The sequence below is a fragment of the Saccopteryx bilineata genome, chromosome 6 (assembly GCF_036850765.1).
Source record: "Saccopteryx bilineata isolate mSacBil1 chromosome 6, mSacBil1_pri_phased_curated, whole genome shotgun sequence".
Classification (NCBI taxonomy): domain Eukaryota; kingdom Metazoa; phylum Chordata; class Mammalia; order Chiroptera; family Emballonuridae; genus Saccopteryx; species Saccopteryx bilineata.
Window position 1 is genome coordinate 132,679,992 of NC_089495.1, and position 20,978 is coordinate 132,700,969.

The 20,978-nt window shown below is 41.8% G+C and overlaps 1 protein-coding gene across 5 annotated transcripts in view; it reads right to left on the bottom strand.

Annotated features, from left to right (window-relative positions):
- The window catches only part of LMBR1 (limb development membrane protein 1), a 97,401-nt gene that overhangs the window by 27,795 nt on the left and 48,628 nt on the right, over positions 1–20,978 (bottom strand). For all 5 annotated transcript variants that reach the window (XM_066235238.1, XM_066235239.1, XM_066235242.1 and 2 more), the window contains 4 exons: positions 10,569–10,695; positions 10,038–10,106; positions 8,277–8,341; positions 2,356–2,428 (listed from right to left, as the gene is read on the bottom strand). In XM_066235238.1, the coding sequence (XP_066091335.1) occupies positions 2,356–2,428; positions 8,277–8,341; positions 10,038–10,106; positions 10,569–10,695 (334 nt within the window). The remainder of the gene's footprint in view (positions 1–2,355; positions 2,429–8,276; positions 8,342–10,037; positions 10,107–10,568; positions 10,696–20,978) is intronic.

Here is a 20,978-nt window from a genome sequence, read left to right on the forward strand (position 1 = left end):
TATAACTTATAACACATTTCACATAATACTAGATTAACCACAATCATCCTGATTTCTATTAGTAATGCCTAAGAACTCCATTTTCTTAAAAACAACACATCATAAAAACTATTTTGTGGCATTATGGTTTTCTCCCCTGCACAACATTGGTAAATACACTGTACTGATGATCACCATTCTATTCTTTTTTTTAAGACTTTATTCATTTTAGAGAGAGAGAGAGAGAGAGAGAGATAAGGGGAAGGAGCAGGAAGCATTAGCTCCCATATGTTCCTTGACCAGGCAAGCCCCGGGTTTCGAACCAGTGACCTCAGCGTTCCAGGTCAACGCTTTATCCACTGCACCACCACAGGTCAGGCTGATTACCATTCGTAGTGTCCATAAGTCAAAATGTCCATTTTGCCCCAGAACTATTTATGTTACATCTGGAACAACCCACCAGCAGCAAACAGCAAAACTACAGGAATTGGCCCAACAGATGGTTGGAGAGTCTCACCAGAAAGGCTGACAACAACCCACCAACAGAGCAGTCAGAAGTGGTGTATGGCTGACTAATCGGTAGAGAATAAATTCTACTGAGTGGTTGCTGTCCGGTCACCCATAATCCCCTCCACATGCTAGCATTTCTGCGATGCTTGGGTACATTGTTCATTTTGGCCTATCTCCCTTTTACAGCAACATGTTAGCCTCCTGGCAATCATTTTCCTTTCTAATTCTTTAGATGTGGTGAACCCCTTCTGATTTGAGGAGCCAAAGGATCTACAAAGATTCTGGGGTCACCTTTTTTCCTACTATGGAAGGGCGCAGTGAGAAAAGGCTATGTTCTTGGTTTGATCTGGCTTTGATTAGATTTAACCCAAATTCTTGAATTCACAGAGCGCTATATTTTACTTTTTCTAGGTCCTAGCCTCCTGACTCCATAGGTCAGAAACAGCATATTGCTCAAGTGGAAACAGTCCCACACTGTAGATATGTTTGACATCTATTCTTTATAATTCTGTTTATTATACAACAGGATGAATCTAAAGACACATTTATCATTGTATTTACCACTGTAATGAAATGTTATAAAATTGAGAGTATTGATTAAAGTTATAATTCTGGAATTAAATAGGCTTAAATCTTAAAGTAGCTGGTTCTTCATTTAAAGCAGAAGAAAAGACACATGTAGTTCCAGTCTAAAAGTTATTAGTATCAAACTACATAATATTACTGCCTGGACAGGTGGCTCAGCTGGTTAGAATACCATCCCGAACACCCAGGTTACAGGTTCAATCCCTGTTCAGGGCACATACAAGAATCAACCAAATAATGCATAGATAAATGGAACAACGAATCCATTCCCCTCTCTCCTGCCCTCTCTCGCTCTGCTCCTCTCTCTCTAAAGTCAATAAATAAAAATTGTTTTTAAATACACAATATTACTGACAAGAATTCTCCAGAATAGACACAATCTGAAATTCTTTCATCTAAGAACAAAGCTCTAAATGTTACCAACACTCTTGGGTTGATGATTTAAATTCACTATTTGTAATTAATGAAAGTAGGTATATTTCTTCCTATTTCTCAATATTTCATACTGAAAGTAACCTTCCACTTTATACCTACCCTTGAGTTATGATTATGAAATACAGTTAGCTATTAATAACTTGATCTTGTTGGTTTTCAACATTAAAATATATTCTGTAAGAGAAAAGCAAGCAGGGTAAAATCATCTGAGTAAAATCAAAATAAAATGTAGACAAACTGTCATTTCTCACTATGTCATTATTCTTTCATTTGCTGGTTCTTCATTTAAAGCCAAAAATAATCAGTAATTAAAAATTAAATTTTGAAATCTACACTGTGCTTAGTTGATGATCGGCTGATAATGAACAGCACCCCAAGTCCTAGCAGAGTTCCTACATACAGCTTAGTCACTTGGGCACCTTCATGTCAAAGAAACACATTACTTTCCAGCTTAGCGACTGAACAGGGGAGAAATGAAATACAGATATGACAGTGACTGGGTAACACGCAACAACTCTGCTGGACCTCAGTCACCTCACGGTGCTCACAACCCACGAGGACTTGGTGGTGGAGGCACATCCTAGTGACCAGGGTCTTGAACTGCACTGACCATGCTCCACTACAGCTAACCAGTCAGGGACAGATGGGAACTTGACCAAAATGCAAGATGCCACTAGTGTTCCACCAACCTTTGGTCACCCGGGAAGCTTGTTGCTCTTAAGCCTCAACCTCATGTGATGTTACAAGGTACTGAGAAGCTTATATATTTCCCCCTCAATTATCTGTCCCCTTTTAAATAAGTAATTGGGGGGGGGGGTTTGGTCTAAATATGTAATACATACGTACCATTGAGTCGTCTCTGCAGTGCTTCTTCCTCAAGGGTGATGATATAAATTTGTTCATCCAGGTCTTCAAGAATCTAAATTTAAAGATCATACTGTTGAATGATGCAACATTACAGAATCAGTGCTTATTAGAGTATGCAGGCTATCTGGCCTATGATTTAGATTACCATTCAAATTACTAGGAATCTGAAATAAAAATGCTCAAACTATTCAATTTATAAATTAAGTAAAAAAATATTTCAGTATACAACTAAGCACATCAAAAGCTGATTATGACAAAACTTACATATATCTAAATTGAATAGTTTTTTTACTTTAAAGGATTAAGTTGTATTGCAGTTCTCAATGGCAAACAAAGGTACAAATTCTAAGCACCCAGACAGTGGGACATAGTCACATCTTATCAGGGACACAGTTACATCTCATCACGCCCTGGCCAACGCTTTAGAGCTAGAGGGAAAGGCCACCCACCCCACACTGGCACTCCTCACTCCCCTACCCAGCGCGTACAGCAGGGAACCTGTACACTAAATCACTGCCAGGCGACGCTCTCCATGTATATTACCATTGTGCACTAAAGACTTCCCACTCTGCTGTCACTGAATCACCCCGCAGACAAAGCCCTCGAGAAAGAGCAAGCTGACATATCCACCACTTGCTATCACGTCACACAACACGAGCAAGGAACAACAACCCAAACCACTAATCAATAACCAGTTACGTGGGATGTTATCTGCTCTGTCTCCAAAAATAAAACCCTACATGAGCCAATTGCAGCATTGTTCACAGAGCTGACCTTATAAGGCCCCCAGTGTGCCCCGGCTCTGGGAAAACCTGAAGGAGCCTGGAGCTGGTGTCATGTTCTATATAATTCAAACCCAAGCAACACAATGAGCTGAGGAGCAGTGGACCCACACACATGAATGAACCCTTGCAGCTCCCTGCTGAGGTGTTGTCAGGAAAAGGAGTCTCAAACCATGCAATCCCTGTTGGGTACCAAATTTGCATAATTTACATAAAGTCGATTTATAGCAATCTACCAATTCCTAGGATTTCAATAATACAGGTACACTCTCTACTATGGGCTAGAACTAATAACAAAATAAAAATAAATAATAATGAATATAATAACAATAGAAGATGCACGTCCTGTGAGTGAAGGATGGGAAGAGCCCTACTTGGGGCACCAGTGAGGATCTCTCCTGGGAGAGGAGCTGGAGTCTGGGTGGGAAGGAGCGTGCCCCACAGAGAGCCCCAAGGAGATCCCCTTGGAGGCTGTGGGTGGGGCTGGGAGACTCAGCATGGACTCTGGCCGTGAGGAAGGCAGGGCCCTATCTTTCCCATCCCGGTCCTCACAACCTCCTACTGTTTGGACCACAATTGACAGTTTTTACTTTTCTTAAGGTCTAATGCATACTGTCCCACATGACTCACCACCATGGGTGTGTGCTGGTGTGAGTGAGAATGAGTACAGCATACGAGGTTGGCAAAGTAGCTTCACAGTTGTGAGTCAGGTGACACTGAGTGAATAAAGCTATTGTAATCACCACAACCTGCATGTCTTTTTCCATAGGAGCAGATGTACAGCTGCTGTTGCCCGCCCTGCATCTATGTTCAGTGCTGGTGTGCATTAGGCCTGTGATTCTGCAGCAACCCTAAAAACACACTGCTGCCACCCCCATCTTAAAATATGCCAAGAAGCAAAAGTTTGGCAAAGAAAATGTATCTGCCTTCAAAACCTATTCCCTCAACTATTATGGATGGACAGGGACCTAAATATGGGACAGACATAGTCCCTGACCTCAAATGATGTATATTCCAATGTCCAGAAGAGATATAATGAATTTTAAAAAAATATCATAGAGAGAAGACAAGATGGCGCTGGAGTAGGCAGACGTACCAACATCCACCTCCCAGAACCAAAGTGGATTACAAACTAATTTTAAGAACTATCATCTGGAAAAACCAACTTTGGACTAAACTGAGAGGACTCTTCAACCAAGGAACACTGAAGAAGCCACACCGAGACTGCTTAGTGTATCCCAAGGTTCTCTTTACCAAGCCACAGTTGCAGAGCTCCAGGGAAAAGCAACCTGGTCTCATCTCTCCAGGCAGAGGAGAACAGAAGCTCCATCTCCACACATGCTGCAGATGGCTTTTCCAGTCTACCTGAATCATTACCAGCTAGAAGCAGCAGTCATTGGGACTTGGACGTGAGTTGCAAAGTGTAGAATTGTGACAATTCCATTGCCATGCGGACTTTTCCTGAACTCCTGCTCCTTGTGACAGCTCATAACAGACTGAACTGGGGTTGGGTTGCATCTTTCAGGGATTTGGCATGGTGTTGGGGCCAACTTGGACTTGGTGAACATGTTAAGGACACTACTCTTTTATGGATTCTTGCTATATTGGCCAAGAGTTTGCTTAAAGGCTTTAATCACTGTAAAAAAAAAAACAAAAACAGAAGACTGGATAAAGAAGATGTGGCACATATACACCATGGTATACTATTCAGCCATAAGAAATGATGACATCAGATCACTTACAACAAAATGGTGGGATCTTGATAACATTATACGGAGTAAAATAAGTAAATCAGAAAAAAAACAAGAACTGCAGGATTCCATACATTGGTGGGGCATAAAAATGAGACTAAGAGACATGGACAAGAGTGTGGTGGTTACCGGGGGCGGGGGAGGGAAGAAGGGAGAGGGGGAGGGGGTGGGGGAGGGGCACAAAGAAAACTAGATAGAAGGTGACGGAGGACAATCTGACTTTGGGTGATGTGTATGCAACAGAATTGAATGACAAGATAACCTGGACATGTTTTCTTTGAATATATGTACTCTGATTTATTGATGTCACCCCATTAAAAAAAATAAAATAAAAATTTATTTATAAAAAAAAAGATAGGGCCCTGGCCAGTTGGCTCAGTGGTAGAGCGTCAGCCTGGCATGCAGAAGTCCCGGGTTCGATTCCCGGCCAGGGCACACAGGAGAGGCGCCCATCTGCTTCTCCACCCCTCCCCCTCTCCTTCCTCTCTGTCTCTCTCTTCCCCTCCTGCGGCCAAGGCTCCACTGGAGCAAAAGATGGCCCGGGCGCTGGGGATGGCTCCATTGCCTCTGCCCCAGGTGCTAGAGTGGCTCTGATCGCAAGTGCCCTGGATGGGCAGAGCATCGCTCCCTGGTGGGCGTGCCGGGTGGATCCCGGTCGGGCGCATGCGGGAGTCTGTCTGACTGCCTCCCCATTTCCAGCTTCAGAAAAATACAACAACAACAACAAAAAAAAAGATATAGGAAATACACCAAAAAATATATATATATCATAATGGAAGCTAAAATAAAATGTTATAAAAGGTCAGAAAAAGTAGATCTCCAACTTCTAGTTGGGGAAAAAATGTCTTGGCAAATGTTGATGGTAACAGCACCTTGCCCGATAGCTTAATTTACCAAAAGGAGGAAAGGCATTTCAACCAGAGGTTGAAACTATAGCAAAACACAGAGGGGACAGGTGCGCAGGACACTTGGCAGTAGAGCGGGTGAATGACTCTGGAGCTCCGGGCAGATGAAGGGCAGTCCAAAGCCCAGGCTCTGACACCAAGCCCTGCCCCATCCTCACAGGTTGATGATCTTGACCCAGTGGCTCAAGCTCCCTGAACTACAGATGATTCAGGCACAAAATGAGAATACCACCTCCTAACCATCAGGAGTAAATGGAATTATGTGTGTAAAATAAAGTACTCATTGCAAATATATACTTAGTTACTCAATAGAAGACTATTATTATTGGGAGTATTATTGGGAGGAGACTATTATTGGAAAAAGAAGCAAAGATAATGTGTTCAGGATAGTGTTAACGGTACACAATTTGGGAGAAAATCAGCTTTAGAGAGGGGACATAAAGAAGGTATCTGATTTTATACATGCTGAGTCTTCCACTCTGCAGGTATTTGATCGCAGCACTTAAAATACACTGTAGTTTAGTTAGTCTTCACTGCCTTCTTGTCACCAGAATCAGGCAGAGGAAGGATGGGCAAGTGGCAGAGGTGGCCAGGAGGACAGAGCACAGCTGCTCAAGACCAGTCTCAGAACTTTACACATCTGCCTCCATTGAGGGGCAGAAAATGGAAATGGAAAAAGAGACCAAGATAAATAAACAAACCAGAGAGTCAGAAAATAATTAATTGCATGTGTGTCACAAAATCTGTTTAAAAGGGTAGTGGACTCCAAGATCTGATAGCATATATATGGTATGAGTACATTTAAGCAGCATGGAAAAAGTCCAACTTTTTTTTTTTTTCCCCAAAGTGAGAAGGGGGGCAGCAGACTCCAGCATGTGCCGACTGGGATCCACCCGGCATGCCCACTAGGGGGCAATGCTCTGCCCATCTGGGGCGTTGCTCCACTGCAACCGCCCCAATTCTACCGCCTGAGGCGGAGGCCATGGAGCCATCCTCAGCACTCGGCACCCAAGCCAACTTTGCTCCCATGGAACCCTGGCTGCGGAAAGGGAAGAGAGAGAGAGAGAGAGGAAGGAGAGGGGGAGGGGTGGAGAAGCAGATGGGTGCTTCTCCTGTGTGCCCTGGCCAGGAATCGAACCCAGGACTTCCACATGCAGGGCCGACGCTCTACCACTGAGCCAACAGGCAGGGCCCCAATTTTCTTTTTAGAAAGGTATAGAATGTCATTTATTAGAAAAGGAAACTTTCCAGATTAAGTAAGCTTTTACTAAAATATTATCCACTATATTTCCTTAATTTTTTTCCCTAAGAAAGACAAACACATGACCATAAAAATTTAATGAGTACAACTAGTAAAATACAAAGAGGAACGTGAGAAATGCAGAAGGAGCTTATTATCTCAGCTTGATGACATGAGGCAAGGTTCAGAGATGAGCAGTGACGGCAGCTGAGGTGAGAGTTAGGCCTAAAGGAGACGGTCAGGTGGCCGGAGAGGTCAGAGGCATTGTGGGAGAAGAGCCTGGACGTGCCTGAACGTGAAAGAACACAGCTGCTCTGAATCAAGTCTAGAGTTAGAGTCAGCTGGGGGTGGGGCAGGCAGGAGGCAGGAGCTACAGGTAAACTCGGTGCAGACAGGTTGTGAAAGGTCTTGTAGAGTTTATATAGGCAGTGAGGATCCATGAATGTATCATGAGTAACAAACTTCCTAGATACAGCTAAGAATTGTTTTCATATGATTCAATAATTGACAAAATACCCCAAGGCCAAAAAAATTTAGGAACAAATAATTAGAATTACTGCCGATTAAAAATCATTTGAAAATGAACAGATAGTATTTCTTTTTATTTTTCAATTGAATGTTATTGGGGGGGTGACACCGGTTAAAATAATTATACAGGTTTTAGGTGCCAGATTCTACAGTACATCTCTGCACACTGTATTGTGTGTTCACCACCCTCAAGTCAAGTATGCATCCATCACCATTTATCCCTCCATACACCTATCCTCCGGCAATCACCACTCCATTGTTCATGTCCATGAGATTTTTTCTTTTGTCTTTTTTTGTCCTACCCCTCCAATTTCTGAGATTAAAGGGATATATGCAGACAAATTTTCAAAAAGATAACTGCTTTATAAACAAATAATATATGTGGTAAATTTTGAAACATAATGGTTACTATTTGATATAAGGTAACAAATACCTAAAATACCTGTAAATATTTTTAAATCTTATCTTGAAACCTGCTACAGAATTTTTGCCTGAGTGCCTATATAGTGCCTATAGTTAGCATTTTAAAAGCAAAAACAAATGTGGTTTCCAAAAAAAATGAAAAGATTAAAATGAAAACAATTGGGTCATAAACCCATAAAATACTCTTTTTCTGTTTCTGAGTGCTGATTCACAACCTAAAGTCGCTACTGCAAACACATTTACCTAACAAACAGTTTGCAGCCTCACTTACCGCCGGCTTCACCAGCAGCTGGCCCATGACAGTGAACATGCGGGACAGGCCCACCGGGGTGCACACTGTGGGGAGACAGCACAGCGAACACTTACTGCCCAGCAAGCACATAAACCCCATTGCAGAGACCTGCAAACTCAGATTACAGCTTGGAAAGTCTGTCTCAGCATCAGACTCTCAGTGTCTGGTGGAGGGCAATTCAACATCGGCAATAATGGGGCTGGAACGGATGCCTTCCTATACTCGACGAAGGACAGATGACAGCTAAGGCTGAGGACACGCGAAATTTAAGCAGCTGAATTATAATAGTATTTTCACTCAAAAGAAGTAAAGAAAACCAACTAAAGACCAGATTCAATTTCAAGTACAAATGAAACTGAGAAGCAGACAAGAATATCTAAATGTGACAATTATAATCTTAAACCCTCTTAACAGCATTTTAACAGTATTCATCTGTTTATAATATGAGATATGTTGTGATGTCTTAAGTAAAACTAAGCAAACTTTGAAATAAAAACGACAAATTCATCATATGAGATTCTATCATTACCAATCAAGAGTAGAATCTACTGTTGTAATGGCAAGGTGTGTGTATGTGTACATGTATGTATGCGCCAAGTCTGTTGTGTGTCTGTGTACACAACTGTTGTATATAATCTGTATGTGCATGTCTGTACATGTCTTTGTATATGTGTCTGTACATGTATGCATGTCTGTGTCTGTACATATGTGCATGTCTTTGTGTGTGTGTGCATATACACGTGTGCAGCATGCATGCATCTCCCCAACCCTGTGGAAGAGGCTTTTCTTGGAGAACAACACAAGTGTCTTATTAATTCAAGGTTCAAGTTTGTCAAAAAAAAATATTTTTTTTTGTATTTTTCTGAGGTTGGAAACGGGGAGGCAGTCAGACAGACTCCAGCATGAGCCTGACCAGGATCCACCTGGCATGCCCACCAGGGGGCGATGCTCTGCCCATCTGAGGCATCGCTCTGCCGCAATCAGAGCCATTCTAGTGCCTGAGACAGAGGCCACAGAGCCATCCTCAGCGCCCGGGCCAACTTTGCTCCAATGGAGCCTTGGCTATGGGAGGGGAAGAGAGAGACAGAGAGGAAGGAGAAGGGGAGGGGTGGAGAAGCAGATGGGCGCCTCTCCTGTGTGCCCCGGCCGGGAATCGAACCCGGGAGTCCTACACGCCAGGCAGACACTCTACCACTGAGCCAATCGGCCAGGGCCTTTTTTTTTTTTTCTGAAGTTGGAAACAGGGAGGCAGTTAGACAGACTCCTGCATGTGCCCGACCAGGATCCACCCGGCATGCCCACCAGAGGGCGATGCACTGCCCATCTGGGGCATAGCTCTGTTGCAACCAGGGCCATTCTAGCGCCTGAGGCAGAGGCCATAGAGCCATCCTCAGCGCCCGGGCCAACTTTGTTCCAATGGAGCCTTGGCTGTGGGAGGGGAAGAGAGAGACAGAGAGGAAGGAGAGGGGGAGGGGTGGAAAAGCAGATGGGCGCTTCTCCTGTGTGCCCTGGCCGGGAATTGAACCCTGACTCCTGCATGCCAGGCTGATGCTCTACCACTGAGCCAACTGGCCAGGGCCCAGTTTGTCAAAATTTATCTTGACCATAAAAAAAGTTAAGGGGCAACTTTTTAAAATTCTCCAAGCTATTAAGGAATGTCATCAGGAAAATTTTCCATAATTTCCTAGAACATGGAACAACTCTATTTTCTGATCAATATTAAATCAGAAAAATACTTACAGAGAAGTAACAAACATCCCATCAATGATATACAGGAATATAAATAAGGTAGGTAGAACTCCCAGAGATCTATAAAAAAATGTAAATATAGTTTAGTAAATCTGAAATACTGTGCATGAAGATAGGGGCTGACTAAATTAATGTACAGTAAACATCATAATTGCCTATTTGAGTCCACTAAACCATACACTAAACCATATAATTTCTAAACAGTACAATAAAAAGCTCTAAAATAGAAGAACAGGAAATAGCCCCTTTGTAAAACCTGTTTGGAAGGAGAAAAAAAGCCTTCATGGAATTTTAAGAACAGAAACCAATTAACAACAAAAAATTTTTTTTGAAAAGCTGCTTACATATTCTGCATATAGGAAACACATGAGCATTCATTTTTTTCTCAAACATGTCTAAAGACTTCTTAATTCTGTAAATTAACAAGGGCTAACTATACAAAGAATTGTTTAGATATTTTCAAGAGGGAGTGTGTGGTTGTAGGCTCCCCCCGAGAAACTGGTCCACGCCAGTCAAGCGTACCATACAAAGATTCCATGCTCGCGGTGTCATTGTCGATGAGCGCAGAGGCAACCCACACCATCCCAAGGATCAGCAGCGCGAGAAGAACCAGCATGACCAGTGTTTCTAAGATTCTGGCTCTGATTCCCTGAAAATAAATAAATAGAGATACAATTTTAATATTTTATTACATTCCATGAACTATTAGGTTTCTGTCTATAGAAAGTATAAAATTCCTTGGGAAGGGGAGAAAATTTACATTTTATCAGCAGGACAAAACACACTAAATACAGTTTGTCATGTTTACCCTGACTTTTCAAAATTATGTAAAACACCATTAGCTTTGAAGAAAGTATCAAAAACAATTCCTTGTAAAAACCTTTTGCACAACCATTCTAAACAATTAATTACTTTCCTCACACTTTCCACCAAGGAAGTAGATTAGCCAACTTTTATCTGTGATTCTTATCAAGGGGCTTGGGGCTGACTAAGGCACAGAGCCAAACAGATGCGTGAGCCCTGAGTGGCTGGAGGTACAAAGCCTGGTTCTCTGGAAGGTCAGCACGGGCTTCTCCGCAGTCTGTGGCCTCCAGCGCCCTCTAGTGCGCAGAGAAGGACTCCTCCTGGGGCCCGACAGCCGAGTCCAGAGAGACGGAGCTTACACCAATGACAGAGCACTCCCCTTCATCGCAGAGACTTCTCCTTAACCATGATAGTCAGGAATCAGTCTGCACAATTTGTTTTAAATATAAAACAAGTCTTGCCTCAAGGCCAAACTAGAAGCCAGACCTTTAAACTAGAAACCTATTGGACAAGGCAAAAACAAAACTTCCTTATGTTCCTGAAAAGGCACCAAAGGTACAGATTGAATCTGTACCTAAACTTAAAAAATCATATTGATACTGTAATGCACTAATCTACAAGAGCTACCACAACAAACTAAACTAGATGTATATCCATGTTTCTCAATAAACCATGTAATCTTTCCTTCCACATTGAAAAGAACTTAAAGATGTGAGTTATAAAGATCCCAAACACACAAAATTGAAGTCATTCAATTTTGCCCTAAACATTATTCTCTAGTGTCTGGATTAAAGAAATACACTGCACTTAGATCACAGCACATTTGTTCCTTGGACTCAACAGAGGACAGGACGTGTCCTAAGACGGTGGGTGAGAGGTATTCCTCACCCTAAAAGGTGACTCAGGGTCGAAGTGGCCTTTCTCACTGGGGCAGCCCCACCACAGGCGGCCCTGGACATATCAGACTGCATGAGAGTTGGCTCCTAAGTGCTCACAGCATGGGAGCAGCCACGCCAGAGGGAATAAGGCTTGTATTTTATGGAATAGCAGCTATTTCTCCCATGAGATAAAGTATGAACAAGTCACAAAACACACTCCCACTTTATGGAAGAAGTCTGAACTTCACAACTTTCAAACCACTTAGGACAGGGGTCGGGAACCTATGGCTCACAAGCCAGGTGTGGCTCTTTTGATGGCTGCATCTGGCTCACAGACAAATCTTTAATAAAAAAAATAATAACGTTAAAAATATAAAACATCATGTATTACAATCGATTCATATCCTACCGCTCATGTTCATGGTTGCGGGTGGCTGGAGTCAATCACAGCTGTCCTCCGGGACAACACCAAATTTTTATTGGAAAATGCATAATGTACACGGGTCATTGCATGGCTCTCACGGAATTACATTTTAAAATATGTGGTGTTCATGGCTCTCTCAGCCAAAAAGGTTCCCGACCTCTGACTTAGGGTGACAAAACAGGACCCACTTTTTAACTGATTTTTTTTCCCTTCTCTCTGAGCAAAATCTTTTTTTCTAAGCAAGAATCTTTCTATGACAGACACATTAAATATTGTATGGGAAACCTATAAAAGAGGTAGGAAGAGTACGTACTCTGGTGCGTTCACAATTGCTGCCTGCCCTGACCACCCACAGGAGTAGCAGGGCTCCCCCAACACATGGCACAAGTAACCTACAAGAAAAGCAGCATGATACGGAGCAGTGGAGTGACAGTGCTCCCTGGAGCTATCTGAGACCCGTTCTCCAAACAAAAGTGTTCTATAGTATGTTATAATTATTATGTTAAACAATTACAATAATGGGGTCATAAGTATAGTGTGAATGTTAAGATGATGATGATAAATGTTGGGAAATTAATCTCTGTAAGATTTACACACCTTCTCTGATATTTTGTTAAGAAATATTTCTTGGCAATTAAGTTTCTCTCCAAATGCATGAATGTGTTGGGGGCAAGGCTCCATGGGCCCCTCTCCTTCCTGTACAGCTCACAAGCAGAGGCAGTATTCTTTGCAAGGACCTTTGCACAGCAAACAGCCTTGGAAGACAGAGATGGTGTCTCTGAAGCAGGGGCAGGTCTGTTTACTGTCTAGTGCAATGGTAGTCAACCTGGTTCCTACTGCCCACTAGTGGGCATTCCCGCTTTCATGGTGGGAGGTAGTGGAGCAACCAAAGTATAAATAAAAAGATAGATTTAACTATAGTAAGTTGTCTTATAAAGATTTATTCTGCCAAACTTAGCAAAAATCCAATATAAAATACTTGGTAAGTAATAATTATTATATGCTTTAACTTGCTTTATAAATTTATAAATAAATTTATTTATAAATAACTTGTAACTCTGCTTTATAAATTTTATAAAGTAACTTCCCTACTTTATAAATCACCATTACTGTGGAACCAATGGGCAGTCAGAAAATTTTGCTATGAACAGAGATACAAAAGTGGGCGGTATAAAAAGCTTGACTACCCCTGGTCTAGTGTGACAAAGATCATGTCGCCTACAGAGCAAAGGACAGTGGGTCCGCTAGCCACCCACTGTAAATAATGTGGGTTCCCTAAGCTTGGGAATCCTCAGCTGGGACAGGGTCCACTGTGGGAGCAGCCCCCTGGTCGTGTGAATTCTGTGGACCTGGGGGTTCAGGGGGAACCGACAGGAGCAAGAAGCTCATGCACCTGCTGTGCTGTGAACCATGAGGTTCTGTCACTGACCCAGGAGTCACCTGCACACCAGCTTCTGGAGGCTGACCTGTTGACGTGCAGGTGCGCACCAGAACCTCCTGCCACCTCTGTGGCTCTGGACAGCTTTGGGTGTCCAGAGGTAGGAAGCAAACATGGTGTTCTGGAGAACTCATAGGGGCCCATGCAGGGTAGGTTAGGCCAGGTGGAAACTCCCAGGACCTGGCAGTGAATACTTTCAAGCAGGGGAAAAAAGGAACAACAACCATGACAGAGGTCCAAGGGCTGAGCTGTGAAGGCACTGAGACAACCCACAGGCCCCTTGGAGGCCACTTCTCCCCTCAAGCGGAAGCAGGAAGGGGTGTCCTGGTGATGGTGGGACAGCAAGCCCTGCGAGGCCAGCCAAAAGGGACTGTTCCATTGTGAGAACTATGGCCATGAGGAACTATGTTTCTTGTATACTTTGAGCTTTTCTGTATTTTCCAAATTTTCTAGAGTGGATGTGTATGACTTACTATGAGAATAAACCGTTATTTTTAATTTTCTATTTTTTTCTTAAAAGAATTAACTTCCAGGATATTGCACCCACAAGGATAGCCTTTTAAAAACATCCCAGTTCAGTTTACCAGACAGACAGGGAACCAGTCAACAGTCCAACTCTAGCAGCAGTCTGCTAGGGCTCAAATCCTGGTCCCATCATTGACTAACTTTACACCTTTGGACAATTACTAAAACTTGCTGTGCCTCAGTTTCCCCCTTTGTAAAATGGGTTTATTAATTACATCCTTGCCTCGTCGGGTTGTTACAGGATCAAATGAGTTAATATATGCAATAAGCTTAGCACAAGGTCAGGGGCTGAGAAGGCACAATGGAAGGATTTGCCACTGTGACTCAGATTATTGCCTTGACCTCTGAAGTACCCAAGGATTGAGAGTGCATATACATCACTAGTGCTGCTGAACTAGATCTACACTACCTTCTAATGCCAGCTTATACCTACATTCCATCTTTGTCACCTACCATGCATAATCACATCCTTCTTATGATAAGAGCAGCGCGCTGACAAGTATTTCTCACCACCTCCCCTGTGGTCACAAGGGACACACAAGCTCTGCTGTCTCCCACATTTCCCTCTTTCCAACACATTCAGTCCTCTAACCCACTCTACGTTGTTAACATCCCACCACCTCTCCCTTCAGTCTTGCTTCACCTGCCTGAACCCTATGCTGACCTCATCTATCTTAATGACAATCCAGTAATAGTATGTTCTAGTACTCTCAGTTCCTCTGACTTCCACCAGACCAGCTTAATTATACCAGCGGCTCACTTCTTTAATTCTCAGCCCTGTTAAAGAAATGTCCAGAATCATAAGGAACAGTGGCTACCACCTTCCAAAGTGGGCCCCATGTTACACAATCTTTGGTTGACTCACACATTCACCATCCTCCGTGACCTTAACCTCTCCCCACTTTCTTACAACTGCAGCTGACCTCGCCGCTGCCTCACTAAGACAGAACTGGGCAGCCTACACATCCTCTCTGCTTCCTGCCCCAATAGTCGGTTTCTCTATCTCCATCTCCATCCTGTTTCTTTCATTTGGTAAGATCTCTCTACCCATGATGCAGCCTTATACATTCACGCTTGCACGTGCTAGACCAGCATGCATCAGAACTACCCAGGAGCTCACCAGTTCCCACAGACTAGCCCCAGCAGCACTGCCTTTCTCCTGACGAGGATGTCCCACACTGCTCTGCTCCTCCCCTGGGGGTCCTGCCTCTCATGGGGCCAGGACTTAAAGTTTGTACCTTTAGTCCAAATCTTAGCACTGTGGCCACGATCCATGTACCCAAACTGCCACCTCCTTCAGGGATCTCACAGGTACCTTCAACTTAATTCTAGAGTTAAACTCACCATTTATCCCCTAAATTGGCTCCCCTTTTAGTGTCATATGCCTTCATAAAGGCCAACATTATCCATTCCACAAGAAACTTTGGGAATATCCCTGCCACCCTCTTCCTGCTGCAGCTGCCACACACACACACACACACACACAAACACACACACACCCTGGTCCTTCTGATCCTACTGAGTCACCATGACACAAACTCATCTGCATCTCTCCCTACTGCCACCATGTTCCCGCCTGACAGCCCCCTGGTTCCTGGCCCCTGGTCCCCTGGCTAGTGGTTCTGCCTCTGCACTGTCTCTGCCTGCTGCCTGCATCTCAGTGTGAATGTGATCTTATCAAAACTCAAATCTGATCCTGTCACCCTCAGTGACAAAACCGAGAAACAGATGCATGGATGCAATGACACATAGGAACAGTCCAATCTGTGAGCACCACATCAACCAGCGAGGGCTGCGTGAGAGAAACCCTGAAGCCGGCCCTGCTCCTCCTTCTGCTGCTGCTTAGGCAACACACAAAATAGTTATTTATGATATGACAGCAGAGAGCAGCGCTATGCAGTAGACCCTTCTGTGATGACAGAAACGTACTATTCCACCCACATGTGCTTGTTGAGCACTTAGACTGTATCTGCTGTGACTGAGGAACTCATGTCTCCTTTCATTTAATTTTCCTTATTCTGAAGTTTATATAGTCACACTTGCATAATGGTTACCATATTAGAGCAGACTAGTAATGCCTGCTTCTAACAAAATCTGATACAAGTACTCTGTGTTCTCAAGTACTTTCTGGTCATTTTTCTAAACTTAACCTTGATGTAAAATTCTCTGGAAAACAGTTTAGTTAAAGCAATCTCCTCGTTTCATAAGCTATAGCTCTACATAGTGTTTTAAGTAGAATTTACGTCAAAAAGACGAAATCTACTAAATTCAAAAACTACCCCCTTTCTGTATACATTAGGAAAAAGTATATTCTCTCCTTGAGAAAAATAGTATTTAAAATGCAACAGAAGAAAACCCCATCTAAAAGTGATACTAGGGTTAAATACCCATGTATTTGTCCACATATACTTACAGACTAATCCCCCCAAAATATTATGTTTTTTTAAATTGTATATGAACAAGTCTTTCTAAAAAGAAAAAAGCTATATGATTCCAAGAGGATGCTTTCTCTCTTATAGATATATCAATAATACCAAGAATAATTGTCTAAAATGTATAAATATATTCACATGCTTAAGTGGTCAAATAAGAAACACTTAACCAAAATACAAAAAAAAAAAACTCTCTGCAGGCAAAACCTATAAACTCTTCAAGAAGTACTTCAAATAGATTAATATTCCTTTTGAAAGAGTGTAAATAACTCACAAAAGAAAATCTGTCCCTTTTCAACTATTAACCTAAATTTAAAAAGAGTAAATTGGCAATATTACATTTATAAAAAAGGCTGCCACAGAGCAAGCCGTCCAAATTATTAAATATGATTATGCTGTTGATGAAATATTGCAGATAATAGATATAGTAAGAAATAAGTGTTATTCTAACTTAATCCATTAGGAGGCTAGAACAATTATGTTCTTTTGTTAATTTAATTTGTAATCAAATGAGACAAAATCAGTTCAACTTGAAATCAATAAAGTGTCTTATATGGGAGCTTTAGCTGAACTAATAGAAAACATACACTTGTTCATTAAACACAATGTGGCAGATTTTATGTTCAACAGTTTTAGGACAGAGAGAGAGAGGTAATGAGAATACAAATAATCAGAACCTTCATTTGTTAATTCAGCATCAACTGGCTCATCCAACTACCAAAAACATATAAACTGTTGTCAGTAACCTTTCTTGAGATCATAAAAATATCACAAAGCCTACGGAATACAGGCTTTGTGGCATGTAATGTGTGAGGTTTTTAAACTTTTGCATGTGATTCCGTCTACAAAGTAATGAAAAGCATTGTGAGAGCCTTTATCACCACCATTAATCACCAGCAGGAGAGCATATAGGCAAAAAAATATGCCTGCTGCTCATTTTTCCATTAAGAGTCAGAATCGGGAGCAAGGAAGCCCCAAGGGGAAGGTTCCTATCAACTCCCTTCTTACATACGCTGAGCTAAAAGATGGCCAGATGTCAAAGTAACTTACTGAAATATCCTGCGAACAACAGTGGCAAAACACTACCCGAGAGGAAGAAGGTTTCCATTGTTCATCTTAAAAAGGAAGAAGAGTTCCCTGAATGTACAATCACAGAACTGTAAGAACTTGCACTTACTATCAACAGTTGTACTCCCTGCAATAATTGTGAGGGCCTCCACTCTGTCATGGATTACCAGGATTCCATGAACTTGGTAACATTTTATCCCCAGTATGAATACTTTCCTACTTCCAAAAAACCATAAATCTAGGTTATTGTGATGAAACTCCATCCTTTTTATTAAAATCAGAGTGTAATAAGCACTCAGTGTTAGTAAAAAGCTCCAGCAAAACTAAGTATTCTCTGCCAATGAAATACCATATAGTTTTTAAGGAAAGTAAGCTCTAAAATGAATTACATTCGTTTCATACCAGTATGATTTTGGAAATTACAACTATCTCAACAGCATAAGTTTATATTAGATTACATAAGCTAGTAAAGACTAAATACACGTGTAGACTCGTAAATATCTTTTTAGATCTAAGTATGGAATGTGCAAAGTTAAAACACTAAAATAGTTGTAATTGCTTCTTAAAATTTTTTTGCTAGTCAATCACACATTTAATTGTTCTATAGTGAACATCAGTAAAGTAAAAAATACAATGTATTTACAAAAGCTCTAACAATAAGCTGATATGTTTCTATGGTGATGAACATTTAAACAAGATTTTGCCTGGACATCTTGACCTCTTGGAAAGTATGTAAACACCACTTTATATACTATGTTTCCACCCATCAGGAAAGCCTGGGAAAAATTTCTACATTCACAGAACTTTTAAAATAAATATCAACCATTGTTTTCATTTAACAAAAAGGGTCTCTTAGTCACATTAAGATGAGGTTTGCTCAGCATGACGCCTGACTGCACCAAACACACACGCAGTCATCTGGGAAGATCTACAGAAGCACTAATAAAGGCAGAAAATAAACGCAGGTACAAGTTACGTTCAGCCATGAAACAACTTGACACAAGCATCTCTACAGAGTGTCAAACACTTCCCTCTTTGCTCTCAAAGTAATCTTAAGAGTAAGACAAAAAGAATTTTGATCCCAAGTCAAAGAAAACAGCTTTATAGAAAGCTTTGTTAAAACTCTATAGTGAAACATTTTTTAATATTAATATTTTCTGCAGCTGTTATATACACACTCATTTAATGTGGTCTATACAAGATAGAAAAATTAAAACTATGAGGCACTCGAGATGTTAAAACTTGACAAAAAGAAAGTACTTTAGGCTAATTTAAAATAAAAACACTAACATCGTTAGTTCACTGAAGTAAGATGTGATGATATTCAAATTCCTGGGCAAAAGTTTCTCATGATATTAGCCAAACAAAAATCTTCCTGATTGCAAGTAAATAAATGAATACAGCAAGTTTCTAACATGTAATGAAAGAACAGATTTGTAAAAAGACTGCTGGGACTTTATATGAAAAACTTGAAACGTAACTAAATTCGGAAGAAAACATGTCTCAGCACTCGGCATCACATCCCGAAGGGTTACCTCCTTTCCTGCTCTAACCGGTCTCTAGTTATGAACTTCACGGAGGAGAGACGGGAACTAACATGTGGGGAACTCCCACGAGTTGCTTTCAATGTCACTGAATCTTCACAATCAATTGAGAGGTAAATTTTAATATAACCAAAGAAGTTCACACCAAAAGAGTCCAACAGTCTGCCCATAGTCACCCAGCTCAGTGGCTGCCGGAACAGTTTGATTCAGGTCTGTCAGCTGGGAGCCTGTGCTTTGCAGCTCCCCACCCGACAGAAACAAAACACAAAAGACAAACTGACCTGGTAATAGGGAGGAGGAAGAAATGCTGAAAACATACTTAAGGCAAACCTACCATCTTAGTAAAGAAATCAAACAAAATATACAAAAGCTGCTTCTACTAGAACATTCACTTTCCATAACAGCAAGCTCATCCTAGGGTCAAAGGCTCAGTCCTACGAGACACTTTTAATACAGGCAGGACATCGCAGCCACCACCTTGCTATTCGCCTCATAAAACCCCAGGCCTGAGCTCCAGTGAGACACAGCGGAAGGAGGATCATTGGGGTTAGTAGTTAGTACATTGCTAAGGCCAATATTAAGATATTAAGGTGCAGAACAAAATATAAAGCAATGCCACACAATTTAGATAACAGTGTCATGCTGCTTATGTGGCAAAGAGAGCATTTATTTATACAAGCAGTAGGAATGGCAAAATACCACCAAAGAGCACACCCACAAATGCATGCACACACATGCAAACAATGAAAGGCCATCTAACATCACTCCAGACCCAGCTCTCTGTCTGTGCTGGGCCCATCTCCCTGCCCTCCACACTCCCTCCCATGCTCAATGCAGCTGCTTCAGGTGGGTCGGAGTGCACACATGTATGAGTATTTTAGAGTTTTCCAATGACAAACAGTAAACTGGCGTCTGTTTTACATATCTGCTTGTTTGGGCAATGTGAGCCCACCACCAAGAAATAAATCACCTTTTTTCTTTCTATTTTTAAATAGTGAAAGTACAGTATTTAGCTTTGTATGTTTATAAAAATACCTGTGGGCATACCCCCCTACTTAGAGGAACATCAGCACAACTGCTATGCCACCCAGGCAGCCTCCCAACTGCAACCTTAGCACCAACCTGCCCCAAGGTAACCACCAATTTAAACTGCTGTGCTCATCATTTATATACTTTTTTATTTTGTTAAATTATACATAACATAAAATTTACCATTTTACCCATGTGTAAGTGTAGATACAGTTCTGTGGCACTGGGCACATTTGTAGCATTGTTCAGGCCGTCACCACCACCATCCCCAGAACTTTCTCATCTCCCAAACTGAAACTCCGCACCCATTCAACACGAACCCCGCACTCGCCTCCTGCCAGCCCCTGGCACCTGCCATGTTCTCTCTGTCTCTACAGATCTCAACCCTCTAGGGACCTCCTGGAAGTAGAATCACACCGTGTTTGTCTTATTGAGTCTGACATTCACTTAAATAATGTCCTCAAGATTCATCCACATTGCAGCAAATGTTAGAATGTCTTCCTAAGGCTGAATAAGAACCACAGTTTTATCTACTTATTTATAATACACTGACGGATACTTGAGTTACCTCCATCTTTTGGCTATTGTTAATTATGCTACCATGAAAAGGGGTGCTTTGGGTTCTTTTAGGCACATGCCCAGAAGTAGAATTGCTTTTGAATGGTTTTAAGCAACCACCATCCTGTTTTCTATTTTACAGTAGTCTCACCAACAGCACAGAGTTCTGATTTCTCTATATGTCCCACCAATATTCGTTATCCTTCTAGTTGTTGGCTTTTGTTTTTCTGGG